Here is a 20,091-nt window from a genome sequence, read left to right as displayed (position 1 = left end):
TGTTGCTTCAGAGGAATGGTGTACTTGATGGAAAGCTTTATTTGCACCATTAATTTTTGCTTGGTTTTAGAAGGGGAAGCATTACAGTGATATTCCCATGTTTATCTAGTTTTGGGAACAGTATCGTAAGATAAACATTTACTTTTTGAAACAACCTTTTTCTGTGTGTGTGTGTGTGTGTGGTGGGGTTTTTTTTGTTTGTTTGTTTGTTTGTGGGTGTGTTTTTTTGTTGTTGTTGGTTTTTTTTTTTGTTTGTTTGTTTTTTTTTTTCCCCAAAACGTTATGCAGAGTTTTCTATTTCTTTAGTTTCTTCCTCCCAGTGCCAGAAGGGATCAGTATGATGAGGAGCTCTCTGACTGACTTGGGGTTTACACAAAGCATCTAGGCTGGGGAACATTATCATCACCTTTCTACCCCCTGCCAGGAAAAGTCTGATATTGCCCTCACTTTGCAATGTCTGCTTCACGTTTGGTTGACTAAATGCAAATGACATGTACTTGAGGAGGTCAGATATTTGGATTTGCCATGGTTGTGCCTTGCTTTCATTTTGCCCTGCTGTGTTCTCTCCCTCCATGCGTGAGACACTAATAGTATTTTTCTGAGGCTAGAAAGCTGCTGGCCTTTGAGTAGAACTGATAAATAGAAGATAATACTGATGAATCCTGATAGGAACTAGAAATTTTTGAAATATATTTCCCATAAACAGTCTCTCCCTGTGTGCTTCTGCACTTAATCCTGAGCTGGGATCTGTATGCTGTAAGGACACCTCATGTCTTTGGCAGAACCAAATTGGAATTCTCCTTCCAAATCCTGATCATTGTGGTTTTAAGAAAATAAAATAAAAAATCTAAAGAAGTGTTGGCAAATGGTAAGAATTCTTGCAGGGAAGTTGGCTGGAAATTTCCCATATCTCAGATTGATTTTCTCCCGCAGTATGGGTTGGAATCTTTAGTATCACTCAAAATTCCTTTTCCCAAACAGACAACGCAAAACAATTTCCAAGGTATCCTGTTCCTTGGTATGCTTTATACCTCACTAATATACAGAGAGAACACACACGTCCATGGTGATAATTGTGTTTGGTCCACCAGTATTAAATGGTTTTGGCTTCATTGGAGAGACTAAAGTAAGTATTATAACTCTGTACATAAGCTACATTGCATGAAAAAGGTGAATACAGAGAGGAAACAAAGGTTGTTCTTACTTTGGCTGTTATTTTTTTAGTAGTTGAGTCTGTGAGTATGTCTTTCTGCATTACTGGATTTTAACTGTGTGTATTTTAATATCTGTCAGATATTTTGTCCTGCACAAATTGACAAACCTGAAATTCCTCGATACTCGCAAAGTAACCAAGAGGGAGAGAGAGGAAGCCTTGATAAGAGGTGCCTTCATGAAAGTGGTTAAGCCCAAGGATGCAAAGGTAGGAGAGTAAATGAAAATGGTAACAATAATATGATTCATTAACACTATTTAAAAATAACTCCAAGATCCTGGCTGCATCTTTTGCTAAGGTAAAAGAAAGAGGTGAAATCTTTCAAATAAAAGGACTGATAAATGTGATCAGATGGGGGACAAAAGCCTTAGTAATTTTTGTGTATTTTAATGTAGAAATTTACAGGTGCATGTCTAATGGGCTGTGGCCATGTTATCAAATTTCTGGTTCTAACCTCTGTTTCACATAGCAAAGTAACTAATATGTGTTGCTGAGCCTAAAAGAATTTTCTACCCCGTTCAAGGAAATGTAACAACTGTGTGATATGCTTTTGTGAAAGAATGCAATTTTTTCTGACAAGTTGTCCCCTGTCTTGTATGTTAAATGTCTGTTGCAGAGCTCACACCTGTGGTGTTTATTGGCTTTTAGTGAACCAGTTGATTCTAATTTTGTATGATGTTACTTAATGTGGTGTCCTGCTAATAAGCATTGACAGCATCAGAGAGACAGTTTCAGTAATCTGAGCATTTAATACTTCCATTTAATACTTCCATCAACTGTGGGCATCCTGCTGAAGCAATCAGAATGAGAATGTGAATTGTCCACTTTGCCTTCTTTTTCCATTGTTGATCAATACTTGATAACAGCAATCTGTGGTGTGCTCAGAGTGCTTTAGTGCTGCAGATCTTTCTTAAAACTCTGCTCAAGTTTTCAGTCTACTTGGTTCCTCTTTGCTGCTTTTTCTCTAAAGTATACCATCAATAATTTATTGCAGATTTCCAATGATACTGAATAAAAATGTAGTGGTTATGGAAATGCACTGTTTGGTAGCATAACAGTGGTGCTGGATAAATGCATTATCATGAGTACAATTGCAGTGCATCGCAAATTAATTCAGACTGATTAATTTATAACTACTAAAATGTTAACAGTTCTGATACAAGCATTGCTTTGATATATTGTTTACCACTGCCTTTAGTTATTTCAGCTTCATGTATGTAATGAATGGAATAGTTTATTTTTAAGCTGTGGTGGAGAGCCTATTCACAGCAAACTATCTTTGAATCTGGCCAAATGCAACAGCTGAATTGTGTTAGGTATAGCATAGTATGTCATCTTTTACAATCCTTATCTAATCAGAATTTGGGTCTGGTGAAGTTTTTTTTACATTTATCTAACAGATCTTTCTTTTAAGAGTCTACTCTGTGAATTGCATCCAACTTAATAGTGTAAGAGAAAAAAAAAGTGTCTTTCAAATATGGAGTTACTTTTCAGGATTAAACCTCATTTTAAGTCAATAGGTAAGGGTAAATTACTTAACAAATTTAGAGATAACATCTTTATCTTTTATATCTACAATCAAACCTTTTGTATAGTTTTGAATTATTTACCCACTAAATCTTATGATAAACCATACATTTATTTCAGAAAATTTGCAGAAGGCTCCAATTTACTGTTGTTATTGCCATTCTAAAGATGGGTTTTTTTCTTCTTTATAAATGGTTCAGTGCAAATCACTGATGGTAAAATCATTGTAAATTATTTTTATGGCATGAATTAATGCTTCTTAAGGTGCTACAAAATTACCCTCATCATACAATATTATATACATATCACAGAAGTGGCTGATTTAAAATAAATATTAAATTTGATGCAGGTATTATAAAGCGCTCCAAATTGTTTTGAATTTGTGCTTATTTCCCAGGTTATTCATGTTTATAGTACACATACATGCAAACTCTTTCTATGTCTGAGAAAACTCAGAATTTTCTCTGCAGATATGCTTTGAGATGTAGCCAAGTATGTGTTCAGCTATTGACAGCTTTACTCGAAGACCACAGCAAGCAGCATTCCTCCATAAATCACAAAGATGATGTGCACAAACACTGTACTTCTGAGTTCTGTCATGTGTTATACATTGCATACATAATGGGTTTTTATTCTCTACCCTTCACATTTCCTGGATCTTGTGTTCTCTGTTCATCAGTTCCACTCCCACATAGCTGTCGATGTTTTTGACCAGCTTCAGCCAAGTTTAACAGGCAGGTACTGGTAATGTATTTTAAGCTTTCTGCAACTGGGTAGGGATTGCACCTTGATCCAAACTCAGAGGAAGATTGCGACATATCCAGCACTGGTCATCAGAAAAACTCCTTAATAAGTTGATGTAGTGATACATAAGACCTTGATGCTAATGAACTTCCCAATAAAGTGGGTTTTTTTCCTTTCACCTAAGGCAGCAGGCGCTGTGTCAGCCTATGCTTACCAGGAAAGGAGATGCAGTGATTAGTATCTATCTTGGTGGATGCCGCGTGAAAATCTTCTGCCAGATTTAGTAACAACAGCGAGCCTTTCAGACCTGCTTTTTCAGGAAAAGAAAACTTAACAAACCAATAAAATATCCTAACTTACATGGTGGCTTTTTTCCCCTCCATTTTGATAAGCAGGAGGTGGTGTGGCTTATTCAGCATAAAAGGCAGACTGATGATCTAAAGAGGCTGTGATGTGGGGAGTTGTTTTCATTTTAGTCTTGACATGAAATACTTGGGAGAGCAAAATACCCCACCAAGAAAAAAATACACAAAATGAGAATAAAAGCAAGAAATTTCCATCTGACTAGCTTGTGTTTACTCAAATGTGAGAGTATCTAGCAATCACCAGTCATCACTAAGTCATAAATATTTTATTTTGTATAAATTTTTTTTACTTTCATTATTCCCTATTTTTTTAACAGAACACTACACTTGTGCTTTGCTTCATTTCATCCTTTGTTGAAAATGCATCTGTTTGTGATATGACTGTCTTATGGAAAGATACAATCATTTATTAGAAAACAGTTTAATGTTACAATGCAGTATTCCTTCTCACTTTGTAGGTGAGCTAAACTTCATTATTCTGTTATGTTTATGTTTTCTTTTGTCAAAATATTGAACACTGTATCATGCCTGCTGTTAATAAAGACTGGGGAAGTCTGGCTGGATAAGAGGCATTGAGCCAGATGAGGAAGCCTTGTTTAATGACCAGACCATGACCTCATTTCACTGGCATAAGTGTAGCTCAAAGTGGAAGATGCCTGTCCAGTGTGAAGTGTGTTTCTGGGCATGACAGCATTTCACATCAGAAAGACAGCTCAAGAATACGACAGTCAAAATTGCTTAATTGTGTCCCGGCTTTGTAATTATTCATCTGTGCTTCTACAAAGAGTACAGTTGTCATTTCTTGACATAATTATTTAAAACTGTACCCCTCTTTGGTTTATAGGTATATGAATTGTGCTTCCAACTGTTTCATTTTTCAAACTTAGAGAAGCAAAGCAAATGTGGTTTGAGAAAATATATTAAGACTACGCATTTTTACGTTGCAAATAATATAAATAAAATGAAATTATGTTGTATCAAAGTACATAATTTCATATTTTAAAGGTCTGTATTCAGGATCATTTAATCTAGATGAAAAAATGGGGATATACCCATTTAAGTGTGCTACTATGAATAGATACACACTGTCATAAGTCTTTAAATACAGATTTAATTATTTAATACTGGGTCAGTCTGCTTGCTTTTATAAAATACATATATTTCCCAGTATTTATCAACCCCTCTTTCCCACAAATATTTTTTGATTTACTGCATTTTTAAGGTTAACATTTCCATCTGTTTTATTTATGGTAGTGAAAAAAAGCAGAAGGCATTTGGTCACCAGTAGCAGTTCTGTAGCTTATAGGGCCAAATCATTGGTGGCTATCCTTAGATATCCTTCCAAGTAACAAACTTAATATTAAATAGAGTTATTCTGCTTCCTTGCATCTTCACCAAATGCATCTTGTCTACTGGCTGTAAGGGAACTCTGTACAACAAAAAAGGCAGTAGAAGTGTTTTGAATTTTTCAATATTTTTTCGCTCTCAGATGCATTGTTTTCATCACAAGTTATAATTATGAAACCTGACATAGCATTTGTTCTCTAAGGAACTAAGATGGAGACACTGAAGCAGAAAAGCAAGTCTAATATCTTCATTCCATGTAATAAATGTCTGTGATTCATGCCCACAGTGTTACTTGAAGGGTAGAAGGAGATTATTTTATTATGATAGGAAGAGTAAATATCTAGGCAGTACCATTTAAGAAATAAGGTGAGATAAAATCTACAGTGCTGCTTTCAGATCACTGGCAGTATTCTTGTGTTTAAGCTCATAGGGAAAGCTCTTTATCAAAGTGACCGATGCTGATAAATGCTTCTATTAAAGTCAGATGATGCATAAGGAATGATTTTAGTAATTTTTGTCTCAAACTATTTAACAAGAATCGTCTTTTTCTTGAATAGATGTATTCTACCTGCTTCCATGTATATAGGCAAAACATTTTTGCCAATGTATCTCATGGACCTTTTTACCGCCTCCTTAAATTAGGAAAATGAGTCTGGTTTTAAAAAGTTAATAAAAGGAAACAGGACTTTGAAGAACAGCTGCATTGCTCACAATCTTTTTCTTTTTACCATTGCCATTGTGTGGAGATCTTGGTTTTTGAATTTAGAGCATTTGAAGATCATGCAGAATAAAAGGGCTTCTAAAGTGTAAAGAATCATTGTGTCAGTGAACTGCTGGCTCATAGGTTACCTTTTTAGAGAGTTCCCACATAACGGGGTTTCTTATTGTCAGATGTCAGAATTTCACATACCAAAACAAAACAAGGACACCAAGCCTAAGACTCCAATCTAGACTATGATGCAGTAAATAATATTTACTTCAAGGACACTGTAGCAGTCATCCATTTTACTCTTTGGAAAGTGTAGGTATTTTAAGCAGAAGTCCATAACACGTTTGGTTCATGACCTGCTGTAATTCCAGCTGTCAGGAGGGAAGAATAGACACGTGTGGGTCATATGTGTATTAGAGTAGGGAGAAAGACTCTTCTTCAATGTTGGTTCTTGCATTGGTATTTCTTAAAAAACATCCTCATATGTTCTTTGGGCAGGTTTTATGTGGACTGCACTATCTTAATTGCTATTAAATATACAGAAGGAAAAAGGAGATGTCTCTTTCCTAAAATTATTCTCTTAAAAAGAAGTATATGATTGTCATGGACCCCGTGTCATTTTAGCCATTATTGTTCCTAATGCATTTTTCAGATAGGAAGGGGTGTTATTCCTGGAGCTCTGGCCTGAATCCAGTTCAGGTGATTACATTCTGCCTCTATGGATTTCTCTACAGTCTCCATTTGCTAAGGCATTCTTCTCCACCTTCTGCCCTAAACTGTTCTGTAATGTTGCAGTGTGCTAGTTAACCAGCTGCTACTTTGCACCTGAAAAGTGTGTATCTTTCAGTAGTTGTGAGCAAATTGATCCCTTTATAAGGCTTAATATTGGTAAAGCACTTGGAAATTCTCTGATGAAAGGCAATAGACACTGTCTATAATTGATGCCTCTATTTAATTGAAGAAATTATTGTGACTACTTGTTTATTACCTCTAGGTTGTTTTTTTTTTGTTGGTATGTTTTTTGGGGGTGTTTGTTTGTTTTGGTGGTTTTTAATTTTCATTTGTGGGTTCAGATATATGGAAGCTTCAATAATTAGATGCTGGCTTTTGTATTATCTACTCAGTCTGTTTAATAAAATGCCATTCAGCAGAATGTAACACCATGATATCAGACAGTGGAATCACAATTGTCTTAGATTCCTAATGGATCAATGGCTAGAGTTTTATTTTATAAGGATTTTTTTTTGTTCTTTTTCTTTTGGAAATAGAAACACTGCTGGAGTACAAGCAGAGCTTCTTATAGTTCCTGTTTTCTAATGCAAAGGATCTCATTATCAGATGACACCACTGTTAAGCACAGGAGTTGTTCATCTGTTGAATTTTGTAAAAAAGGAAAAATGGATTTAATAGGGCATTGGCAAAACTCTTGGCCAGCCTTTGTCTATTCTTTTGTTCCTATGGGTGGTTTTTTTTTTTTTTTTTCCTGGACCTTAAGACACATGTACTCTCAGTCATTTTGGTGAGTTATTCCCATTGAAACAGTAGTAGTCTTTGTAGAAGGGAATACAGATGACCTCGCCCCTGATAAGTATTAGCTTTGTAATTATCCAATACAGCCTTGCCCTTGATGTGTTACAGCTATATCCAAAAAGATAGGTGTGATAAAAGGGAAGAGGATCAGGAAAGAGGAGAATCATGAAGAAGGATCCTGAGGAGAGAGAATCACTGCTGTGGGGTCAGTCTGGGTCTGCAGTTAGAGCCTGTTGTTGGAACCTGCAGTCACAGTCTAGCCAGGTAAAAGCCTGCAGTCACAGTCTGGAAACTGATCCCTGCAGCCAGAGTTCAGCAGGAAATAATCAGCAGTCAGAGGCTGCAAGGGAAACCCCCAGCAGGAGCTTGCTGCAGGCAGAGTCAGTGAATGGTTGGGGTCAGGATGGCTGAGCTGTAAAGAGGGATAAATCAAGACCCTTTTCATGCTGTGGTAAACAAGAAGTCTGTGTCTTGGCTCATTTCTGCCCTCTAACAAAAGGGCTGCTGCAACAGTCATGGAAAGTATTGTGGTTAGAATATATGTCAAATTTTAGCCATGAAACAAAGGTCTGATTATAACTTTTCTTTCTGTAAATGTTTGTCACAGCAATACTTCTGAAAGAGCAAATCAGTGGCAAACTATCACTACCACAGGATCTACCCAGAATTTTGTACATGTGAAGCACCTGATTTACCAGTTGGAAAGAACCGTCATAGCTGATTTTATATTTGTTGCTTGTTTTGACTGTGGTTGCATGTCCCACAGTTTTCACAGCAAGCTCAGCAGTGTATTTGTGTGCTGTGTTAAGATGAGGCCTGGCTTCTCTGATTCACTGAGCCATGAAAGGTTCCCCAGCTGTTAGAGATAAACATGGTCAAAGGGCCACTGCCAGCAAAGACAAAGATGATTTGTTGCTGTGATCTTCTCAGGAGCAAATCTTGCAGCAAGGAACAACTAAAGAACTATGACTTCATCACATAAAATGTGATGCAAGTACATCATATAGCATCATGGGTTTTTGATTCTTTTTGGTTCTTTTAGTGTTGCTACAGTCAGATGGATTGAGTCAGAGAGGACAGGAACTAAAGGAAAGGTAAAATGAATGCACTACTATTTCTAATCACTTTGAAAACAGTGTGAATGCCTAAAATAAGTAGCCTAGTGCCATTTTAGATACTCTGAAGTATACAGCAGACCCCTGTAGGGATGACAGATCAGTATCTTAATAAGAGATGTAAGTTTTTTTTGAAGCCACGATGGGAGATCAGGTACAGATACTGTAGAGTGGCTAAAACAGCAGTAGAAATTTGTGTTTAAGCAGCTGAATCCTTCCTTTCCTGTTGTGCTAAAAGAGAGATTGTGTGCTTGAAATATTGGCAGGCCAAGAACACCAGGGCATTGCAAAAAATAATCCTTCCCTTCACTAACATTAGCCAGAGTGTGGTCCAAGAGTCAGAGAGGGCTGTGATGAGGTCATCTCCTAAAAGCTCAAGCATATCAGTCATTCTCTCTTCATTAATGACTAAGAACATGACCAATTTAAAGCTGGTTTATGAGCTGTTTCAGGAAAAAATATTAATAATTTGTTTTCAGAGAAGGGCTAATATTTCTTCCCTTGTCTCCACCCTTACCAGAAATGTATAGGCCAAAGGACTATTTTGTAAGAAATCCTGAACTTTTTTGCTTATGAATTTCTAAAATTGCTCCCTTTGTCGAAGAAAAAGGGTGCAGCACAGGTTCATCTGCTCCCTTAAAATCATACTGAAGTTACAGATTCTGGTTCGAGTTCCTGAATGTTAACTGAAGCTGATGCTAATATTTTTAAATTTTGTCCATCTGGCAGACAATGGACCTGGCATAAAATCTTTAAGATTTGGTGACTTAGGTTATGGATCTGTGTTTCAGGGGAAAAATCAGTGGTTCATTTTGTGGAAAAAAGCTAAAAAATATTTGTGACTTGTGCAAGTTGAGACTGCACTCAGGGTGCTTTTTTAAAAACTTTGAAGGGCTTCAAGTATCAGCACCTTGTTATCCAAAAGTCCTTCATAGCTTTTTTGTGTAGTCTCCTAAGGTAGCTCCACTCAGCTCTCACAGTCTGTCCATCTATGCCAGAAGCCAGTCTGTAAACTCAATACTTCAGCTCTTCTTCACATGCTGATGAGGGAATTGTGTCCAGCTCCATCCAGACTGACCTGGGACTCTGCTGTGAGCCTTTGCAGTCCCACTGGTTGGAAAAATCCTGAACTGGTTGATATTTCTCTTTAGGAGACTTCATTAATCTGCTAATTCCAAACATGTTTTCCATGGGCTCAACTTATTCCTTTGGTGTCTGGAAAATGCAGCTGATCCCAACCATGTCTTCCACAGGCTGGGATTTCAGCTTTGGGGTTTTCCTTGGTTGAAGTCACACCTGGCACAGCTTTTACTGCTTCCCTGATTGTAGGATCATCCATGGACAGCAGGGAGAAGGAACTCTGCAGACTTGAGATATTCTAGAAACATGTGGGTTTATTGCAAGGGTCGTGGGTAAAAAGGGTTTGCTTTGAGTCTTCTCTCTTCCTTCTGCAGTTCCAGCTCACTTCTTCCTGTCCTTAGCACAGCCACCTAACCCTGTCTGTCTTATGTACAGCATCTTACCTTCTCTGTCTCTTGCATGGCCTCCTGTTCCTTCCTCCTCACAGCAGGGCCAGCAGACTCCAACTGAACCCCCCCTCTCAGATAACTCACTCTTTATCACACCCACAGCTGGGAGGACAGGGCTGTTCCCACTCAGAGAAGGAACACATCTGTAATATATCAGGGGCAAGATTGCCTTCAGCACCATCTCCATCTGTCTCCCCACAGTGACTGAGGACTGGTGTTCTCTTTGAAGGAATTAGTGACATTATAAAACTTTCACAGTAAACTGTTGCCCTAATTTATCTTTTTCATCCTAGAAAAATGTTCGTAGGAAAACACACAAATTGTAATTAACTCTGTAATTAGAAACATGTCTAAAAAGAAATAAGGAAAAAATGTCAATCACATTTCAAAAATGACATCACTTTGAATCCTGTTCTGTGAATGATCAGTTTTAAAGGTAGGTTTTCTTGAGATTTAGCAGACAGGGAATCTGTCCTTAAGTGATATGCATTTAATTTTCAAATGTATATAAGGTATGCTTTAGTTCTACTGTATTAAATATCTTTACATGCAGGAGCCTGGTGAAGGCATATGCATTGTCCCAAAGGTGATTAATTTATCTTTCAGCCTTGGTGGGGTTTGAAAACCTTAGGCATTCTTTCTTGTAAAAGAACCTGTGGGATATTTGCTTAATGATTAAATTACTGTTGCCTTTGTGATGCTGACTTAGGGGCTTGAGGCAGGAGATGAAGGTTTTTCTTACGTAAGTACAGCAAACCATGCTATGTATCATATTCTGGTAAATTTCATTAGGAAATGCATCATTTAGGTTAAAATAAGAGGTAAATCAGGACTGAGAAATTAAGACTTTTTTTTCTTCACACATTATAAGACTAAACATACAACTTTGTTCATGTAACAGTTACAAACAGTTCACTGTGTAGGCCAAATGCTCTCTAATGCAGTAAAATTAAGAAATAATATGCTTTGAAAGTGATTTATGAGTGTGGTTAAACTGCCAGATTTACAAAGAAATAGTTCAGATCTTGGGAAGCCTCAGGAGTCACGTCAAAAATGAATTTGACCATGATTTAAACTGCTACTTTTCTTACATGACATTTAATATGTGTACTTTGGAGGCCCATATGTCTTTAATAAAATAGCATTAAGTTTTAAATATGATATGAATGCAGTTAGTTTCTAAATTCATAACCTTTTCCACAACTCCAAAATGCTAACCAATAAGGGAGTCACACATGCAATAAAACATAAACCTTAGAAAATAGTTTTTTATTAGAATGGTTAGACATTTGGCAGCTGAGCTGTAATGTAATAAATACGTGCAGCCAATGTGGGTTTATCAGTCTTTGTTTACACTGTGAGCGACTGGGACCAGACAACTAATTATAACTGAGGACCAAAGGTCATGAAAAGTATATTTTGTCCAGTGAATCTGTGCTTGCTAGGCGAACCCTGTAATGCTAAGAAAAGTAATTTATTAAGAAGAAACACTGCAGCATGCTTCCCAGTTGTCAGAGAATATAATGTTTATTAGAGATTCATATACTTTAAGACTGTTCTGAAGTAGTAAGTGCTTCAAAAATCGTGAGAATATAGACATGAAGAAACATACATGATTTACAAAGGATTTCAATGTTCAGCAAGTTGTGGCCAAAAGAGTTCAGTGTTTCATGAAAACAGCAAAATGGGAGTTCTGTCTATGCTGAAGTTAATAAAAACAAAAGAATGCTATCATGTTTTATGGGGTATTTTTGTGCAATTTGAGGCGTTCTATTAATTTTGTTAAAACAATGTATTTTAACATTACTTTATAAAAGAGAAGCTAGCTCAGACAAAAACAGCTTTCTAGGTAGCTTGAGCTTTTACTCAGAACAGCAAATTCTGGTTTACTTATTGAGTTCCTCTATTTATTCAACATGCAGAGAACAATACTGCAAGTCTGTTCACATTTTCCAGGTAGCCTGGCTTTCTAAAGAAGGTTATGGAAATGGTGTGGGAGTTGTGAAAAGACAAATTTTCTGGGCATGCTAAAGTGTGTGGGGAGGTGGGGCATAAAAACTTGGTTGTGGTGTACTTTTTCCTTCAAAATGCTTTCAGTGATTTGATTTCTGGTTAGTGTGGCTCTAGAAAAATGACAAAAACTAAATTTAAAAAGTCTGCTTTGAGATGTATTGCAAAGTATATATTCAAATGCTAATCTCTATTCCTCCAGAATTACGGGTCCCCTAGAGCATCCAGAAAATTATTAACAGCATGTAATCCAGCTCAGTTTGAATGCATCTTTACTCTGTTAGCCAAATCTTTACATAATACAAATCATTCTACCTATAAAAGCACAAATATGTTATTGTTCTCAACAGGCAATTTAATGCAGCTATAGGGAGGAGAATAAGAGAAAAGAAGATTACAAGCTAGCTGATCATGCTTTTATTTCTCTTAAATCTCTCAGCATTTCTCTGTGGTTGTACTTGTTTAAAGATTGTACACGACTGTGTTGTCTATATGATTTGGAAAGCAAATCAGCCTAAATATGAAGTTTCAATGGGTGTAGTTTTTAGGGGATTTGATACATTTATCACAAATATCCATTTTACCCCAGAAGCAGTGCTGAACCTGTAATCTTTTTTCTTATAATTCTTTTGAAGAGTCCAGTTTTGCTGTAGAGATCTCAGTTATATTTGACACCCAGTTGTGCAGCTTTAGCTGTAGAATAGCTATTAAAGTTAATTATTTTTTGGAGGGTTTTCTCAAAAGGACTATTAGTGTGAATACATACAGAAAGCGTATGAACAAGGGAGAAACCCATTTTATTAAAATAATACACAGCTATCTCCAGTCATGCTGTGGAGTCAGGATCCTGCTCCAATGGAATTACGCAAATGTGACAAAGTTTAACTCACAGTTCTTGTAAGCAGGAGGGTGGATCCACCCTGGCATACATGTGTGAATTGTTGGTTTTTATTGCTACATTCTGCTGTATTATTCCTTGCATTATTTTGCCACATGACTCTGGCTTGTGCCTCTCACCGTAAAGTTTTGCATCTATATGATAATAATTTTTTTGCTCTTTTGTGTTATTTTTCCACTAAGCACGTGTCATTATGTTATACATCTGCTACCTAATCACCAATGGTTGGAAATTCATGTAAAATGTTTAGATATGAGTAAGCAGTCAGCCTGTTATTATTATTAATTGCACACAGACAATGTGACATAAATGTTGGTTTTAAAGTGAAAGGTGAAGGCACTAACACAAGAGAAATCTGTCTAGGAAAAAGAATGGAGTAGGAGAGGCAGTGAATGTTCCTATTCTACCTGTTTTCATCAAGCCTATCAAGCATGAACTGGAAGAAACTGTACATAATTCAGTAGAAAAAAATAGAATTTCTGAGTTTGAAATAGGGTGTCACCTGCATGTTTTGCAGTTAGCTACAGGTCTAGTCCATTGGATTGCTGAACATAAAGCATAAAATATATTTGCTGCTGAGTGTTAAGCTGTTCTTGGAGAACTTGCTCACTTTGCATGCATTTTGGCAGGAGTTTTGTGCTTTCTTTCATATTGCATATTGTTCAAGAGGAATCTAACAGGCCACGATATTAAACCAATGCCCCAGGACTGCTCAAATTTTTAACTATCTTGCTTTTTTATAATACCTCCCAACCTTTTCCCTTCATCTTATGTGATAATTTTTCATATCTTTATGGTCTGAGTAAGACTCTACAGGGCTATTTCTTCTAAATAACAAGTCTAAGACGTTGTGTGCAATTTTGAAAGATGGAATGCTCTAACAGGCTAGGCAAAAGCACTGTATGTGTGACACAAAATTTTTCTTTCACATGGAGAAAACCTTTGAATTCACTTTTATGTCTGTTGAGGAGGCCCTGAAGGAGCAGTCTGCTGTGTTAGCAGTAGAAACAAATGTACATCTGCCATGTCAAATGGTCATTCCAAGGCAGAACTCATTGAAATATCTGCATGTGTTGTTCTAGTTTCAAAACAACCAAACAATCATTCTCTAAATATAAACAAGTGCTGTGTTGGCAAGATTTTCAGCAGTAGCTACACAGGTAACAACCCAAGAGGAATACTTTGGGTTTTATTGTTTATCTCTGATAGTGGAGGACTTGTGCAGGGTGAGAAAACAATTCAGATTATTAATAGAAAAATGCCTTTAAATTGAGCTCATGAGCTAGGCCAGAATGGTGCATGGTTTCAGTAAAGGACACACCTCACTTTCTGGGAAGCCTTGCTGCGAGGCCATTGGCAGTTGCAAAGTAAGGAAAGAAAAAGATAGAACGAATTTTATTTTCCTGATTTATTTCTGAACATGAAACTAGATATGTTATTTTTCATAACAACTTTTTGATTTAAAGGCAACACCAACATAGCTTTTTGAGTCTTTTTCTGCCCCATATGTTTACCAGTTTCTCTGGAGAGAACTTCTGAAGACTTGTTGTTTATGTGAAGTGCTCTTTTGCTGCGCTCTTTCCTCCACCTCCCTGCAAGCAGAAATGAATAGATATGTTGTTGGTAGAGAACTTTCTTGCTTTGTCCTCTTGAGGTCATATTTTGGCAAGCGGGGAGTCTATTTTTTGATTTGATAAACCCCTTGTGGAATATGGTTTGGCTTGTAAAAACTGCTGTACACAGAGCCAGTGGTTGTCTTGTCCTTTATAGCCTGGTCTTCCACCTTCTGCCCAGAATTCAGGGGAAACCAACGATCACTGGCTGAGGCAGTGTCATATGAGAACTGCTGAAAATTTATGGAGCTCTAATTAAACCTCAAATGCACTAATTCAAGTCCTATAAATCTTGTGTAATACTGGTACAGTTAAGTTAACATGAGGGCTGATGTGGTCTGGGAGAACGAGGCAGATGCCTAATATTCTCTGCAGTTTTACAGCTGGGAAGCAATTATGTTGCAACCTAGGCTGTCCAGTGATCCCAAAGATAGTTCATAGATGTTAATTTAAAGTTTACTTTCAGTCAGGGAATGTCGAAATGTTGTGTGCAGATAGACTAGCTATTGCAAATTGGAAAAGTCAGATTTTTTTTTTTTGGATTCCCTTGCTGGGGAAAAGGTTTGGCTGAGGATTTTGCCTATGCCACAGTTACCTGAAAGTGAGAGTAGTTTCTTCCAACTCATGAATCAATAACAACAATGAAAACACTGCATTATCAGGGCTACTGTTGATACATGATATATCTATTCTGTGTGGCAGAAAATATTATACTTTCGCATGCTTCCCTAAAGAAATAGATTAATCAAATACTAATATGCCATGTAAATTGAAAATTGTAGCTACTTAATCTCAAGATGGAGAAGAGCTTAAATTGATGGTGTATCATTCTTTCATCTGTAATATTATCATGGTGGATTACTTTTAGCTGGTAGAAACTTGCTGTGGTGAGAATAAAATAAGTAATTTACTTATCCCTATGACTACACTTCTCTGCCTAGGCTGAAGGGCCACACCTTTGTATCTCTTGTAAAATCCTGTCTGTGATGCAGTGGCTAGAAACAATTTACATTATCAATAGAGCTAGGATTTCATGCTTTCTCTTCTACAGTATTCAAAGAAATACTTTTCTGATGTAATTTGTATTGGAGAAGGCTTACTTTTTTTAAAGAGACTACGGACTATGTCTTTGGCTTACATGTAGGCTTTCAGTGCTGGTTCTTCTCCATCCAGAAACAAGTTAGAAAAATAGCATAATTGCTTTTTGCTGTGTTAGGGCCATAGTAAAGCCTTTCTATCAAGAAAAGCAGATGGGCTGGGTAAAAAGAAAATCTAGTACTCATAAGGCAGCCTGTGAGCATAGAATGCCACTGTTGGAGGATTGGTGGCGTGGCCCTGATGTGAATCTTGTGTGCAGATTCAGACATGTGTTTGTGTGCTCTTTCCATCCCTCCAGGATTTGAGAAGGGTTTTTGAAGGCTAAGAGCTTCATTGTCTTTACAAAATCTTTTCTTTCTCCGGGTTCTGTGTATGTTGAGAAATCTTTTAAAGCCCTATGTCAGATCTGTTCTTCGTGTGAAGTCTTTATAAATATTTATATAGCCCTACTGAGGAAGAGTCAATCCATTAGACTGCTTTAGGCTAAGATTAGCACTTCTGAAGCCTATTTAACCAGATAGGAGTTTACTTTATTTAATAACATTAAAGAGATAGTAAAAGAAAGCTTCTTTATCAGATAATGGTAAGATCCATGAAACAGGTTTATTAATGTCTAACTCTCAAATTATACTTGCCTCAAAATTCATGGAAGTAGCATAGTAATTGCCTATTTGATTTCAGGCAGATTAACATGCTTGTTAATGTTGAAGCTGTTTCCAGTGTGTGCAAGGCCCTTGATGAGGTCAGCAGCCAGCCCTGCTTTCTTACTTCATACCCAATGGAGCTGTGCTGGTCTGAGATTGTTTGGCAGCCGATGCTGATTTTTTTTTTTTTTTCTTTTCTTTTTCCTTCTCAAATATGTTATGGCATTCATGCAGAAGCATCCTGTGATTCATACTTGACTTATACAGATGTCCATAAATGTACCAATATTTCCACAGGCAACTTGCACATGTAGTAGTGAAGTGAAACAACATCAAGGCAGAGATATTGGGGACTGTTGGTCTGCAAGTGGTCCAACACAGGCTGAACATTTCTTATATTACTGTTAATTTCTAGGGGGAAAAAAAAAAAAGTATTTTTGAGTAGTACAGACCTCTGGTAACACTAGAAACAAATCTTCCAGGCAGAAGCATAACTTTATCGTCATTTTTGCAGACCTATATAAAGGGTAAGTATATTTTGAGTTTAGTCACATGTGCCACATAAGAGACATCAGTCATTGCATGTGTGGATGTCTATTTATAGTAACCATCCAACCACATACCTCTGAAACAACCATTTCCTTTAATTTATATATATTTATTATCCCTAAATCTCTGGTATGTTTTCAGAATTCTCTTGGCAGTAATATGAGAGTTTTGTAGCTTCTGAAACTATCATATTGTCATATTTTATATGTACCCATGAGTTAAAGATTATACAGTCAAGAAAACTGTTGTTGCTATTTCTTTGTTCTCTTTCCACCCTCCCCCCCTGCTCTAGACTAACATCTAGAATGTGTTAGTCCCAAATTCCTTCTATATCACTCAGGGAAAGAGACTTTGAGATACAATTGTATCAAGGAGAATCTTCATTCCTTCTAATTACTGCTGCTGAAGTAAGAAGTGATGAATGCTGTTCCTCAGTTCACAGCCCAGCCGCGCCCACCACACAAATCAAGGTCTTGTTTCTTTCAAAAAAGGGTGTTCAAACCTCCCTTTCTATCTCTATTTCTCTACCCATCTCTGCTTCCAAAGTAGGGCAGATTGACTCTCGTAAATGACAAGCTTTGGAATAATCTTCAAGATGATGTCAGAACAACATGATTAAAGTACTTTTATGGTGCAAGAAAATGCATTAATACTGAAACATTTTCTTTGCAGTCACAACAGTTTAGGTTAGTTTGCCTTCTGCTGTGTCTTCCCCTTTGCCAACCTCTCTAGAAAATATGTAGGCTGTATTAGAAGGGCTTGCATTTTCAGGAATAACTTTTCCCTGTTTAATGCACTTGTTGCACTCCTGTTATGGGGAATGTACTGTATAAAATAATTCATGCTAATAGTGAGGGGACGGGGCAGCTCCAGGAGAGAGAAAATTCAACAGCAGAAAGGGGAATTGCAACCTCGGAGATGGACCATCAACCCAAATATCTGATTTTGATACCCCAAATCAGATATGCCTTAACGACTGAACACCCACTCATCAAAACTGGTGGAACCAATGTTGCCTTCTCAGAAATCTCATCAATTCTTTGGCTCTGCTCAGAAACCTATTCAGAAGGACTGGAGTCTCAAAATAGGACACATGAACATAAAATCTGAGCAAACATGGACAAAGGAACCCGGCCTGGGGGAAAATAACCTGTCTAAAAACTGGACCTTTGGTGGTGGGATTTGTGAATGGGGAAGGACTGGTGTGATAGAGGCCTGTCCTGAGTTCACCCAGTGTTGATCCCAGGATCGGGGCTCTCCTTTTGTTGTGGCTTTCCGTGTTGGCTGTTAAATAAAAATAAATTCTATTTTTATTTTTCAAATCCAGCTGTCTCATTTATAACAGCCCTATAAATAAAAATCACATAGACTCTTTTAATGTCATACTTTTTTTTTTTTTTTTTTTTTTTTTTTAATTAAATGAACCGTCTGCAGAAAGTTCTGGAGCCACTAACTACAAGTTCTATAACTGACTCCTCTTTTAGTTCCCTTTGAGTTGTCTTCTGTAACTGCTTTTTTTCTCTTTTTCATGAATATTTGTTCCTCTAACTAAGGTCATTACAGGAAGTAAAACTCAAAGTAGCAAGTGTAGAATTTTAAATTTATTTTGCTTAATTTCATTTTTCTGAACACCTTTAAAGTTGGTTCAGTACAAGCATAACTCCAAGTTCTTCCAGATGAAAAAAGAGGAGTGATTTTTATTTCTCTAATTCTCTCTCTTTTTGAGTGACTAAAATATGGTAATTTGGTTTGTAAAGAGGACATCTGCTGGGTTTTTGTCACCTTAGATCTGCACTTTGGTTGCTAATGAGTAGAACTGCAGCACTTGCCCTTGAGAAGTGAAAACAGGCTGTAAGTGTGGAGAGAAGGTGGCTGGGAAAATCTGAATAGTACGCTCACTATCCCTTTTTCTTTAAAACAGCATGACTATAATTCACTTGAGCAGCAATAATGGAGAAAAAGTGTAAAAAACCAAGAAAAGCATAGAAAAGAATGTTCACTGAATTAGAGGAACCTAGAAGTGTAAAGCAGTTTGGATTTATTTCTCTTATGGCGTCACAGAAGTTGCAAAAATTGAAGATAATGCCAATGTTTCCATTACTGAGCAGCTGCACAGAAGGAAAGCCCTCACTAAACCTTCTTAGCACAATCCAGTTAAAGCAGCCTCATGCTTCCTGAACACTTTTAACAATTAAAACACACCCATTAGCACACATTCATGGAAGTCAGGGACTTTTGTTTATTGTAATTCAATAAATACCACTTTAGTTAACAAATCCTGTCACTTGAAGAACTGTGTTCCCGGGTGATTATAACTGCTTGTGCCTGTTTTAAAGTACTTTTGGGTGGATTTATTCCTATCTAGTAGTTCCACTTACATATAGCATTTCTGTGTAAGTCTTATCGAAAGTGAACACATTTTTAATAGAAACTCTTTGAGTGTTGTGTTTTATCACTGCATTTGTCAGACTAATATTAAGAAAGATAAAAGTTTTACATACCATCCCAAAGATAACAAGGGGTCGCACGGCAAGCCCCACAACTACAGATTAGTTGTCTCTGAAGATCTGAGTCATGTTTTCCATATAAATCATATGGAATGGCCCATTATGAACACCTTGTAAAACTCAAAAGGCTTTATGATTGTTAATAGCTTCTGTGGTGGTGATTTACGGGCTAATTTGAGACAAAATATGTTGCAGTGTGGGCTAAGAGAATGTGTTATCCTATCTGCATAAATAATAGTATGTTATTGGTTGTGCACTTCAGAAGCAAGTGGAGTGTGTATTACCCTATATCTTCCAACTAGATATAACACTTCAACTTTTACTTATGACTTAAATCAACCTGGTTAGGGACAAAGTGTAAAGTTGAATCATGAATAATTTTTTTTTCCCTGCATGTTATCCATCACTGTACTAACCTGTGAACTAAATGTAAGTTGTAACACTCGTAATCAGTCTGTAACTGCAATTTATTCAATTGAAGACCATCTTATTAGTGTAAAAATAGTTTCACACGACATTTTTATAATGACTGTGATAAAACTTTGATGTATCCTAAAATGTGTGCAATGTAAGACATTTATAATAGCCCCAAGTGTAATATTAACACAGCCTTTTAATGCATGTAAAAAGAGATCAGTTAGTTTTGATTACATTACCCAATGTAGGTTTGATTCTCTTTTGGAGTTAAAGCAG

General features: G+C 36.8%; 1 protein-coding gene across 1 annotated transcript in view; it reads left to right on the top strand.

Moving 5' to 3' along the window:
- Positions 1-20,091, top strand: part of LRMDA (leucine rich melanocyte differentiation associated) — a 599,023-nt gene that overhangs the window by 349,216 nt on the left and 229,716 nt on the right. Inside the window, 1 exon segment of the mRNA XM_083866301.1 lies at positions 1,294-1,420. Coding sequence (XP_083722427.1) covers positions 1,294-1,420 — 127 coding nt within the window.

This window comes from Zosterops lateralis (assembly GCF_965231275.1).
Source record: "Zosterops lateralis genome assembly, chromosome: 8".
NCBI classification, from domain to species: domain Eukaryota; kingdom Metazoa; phylum Chordata; class Aves; order Passeriformes; family Zosteropidae; genus Zosterops; species Zosterops lateralis.
This window is presented reverse-complemented; position numbering and strand designations above follow the sequence as displayed.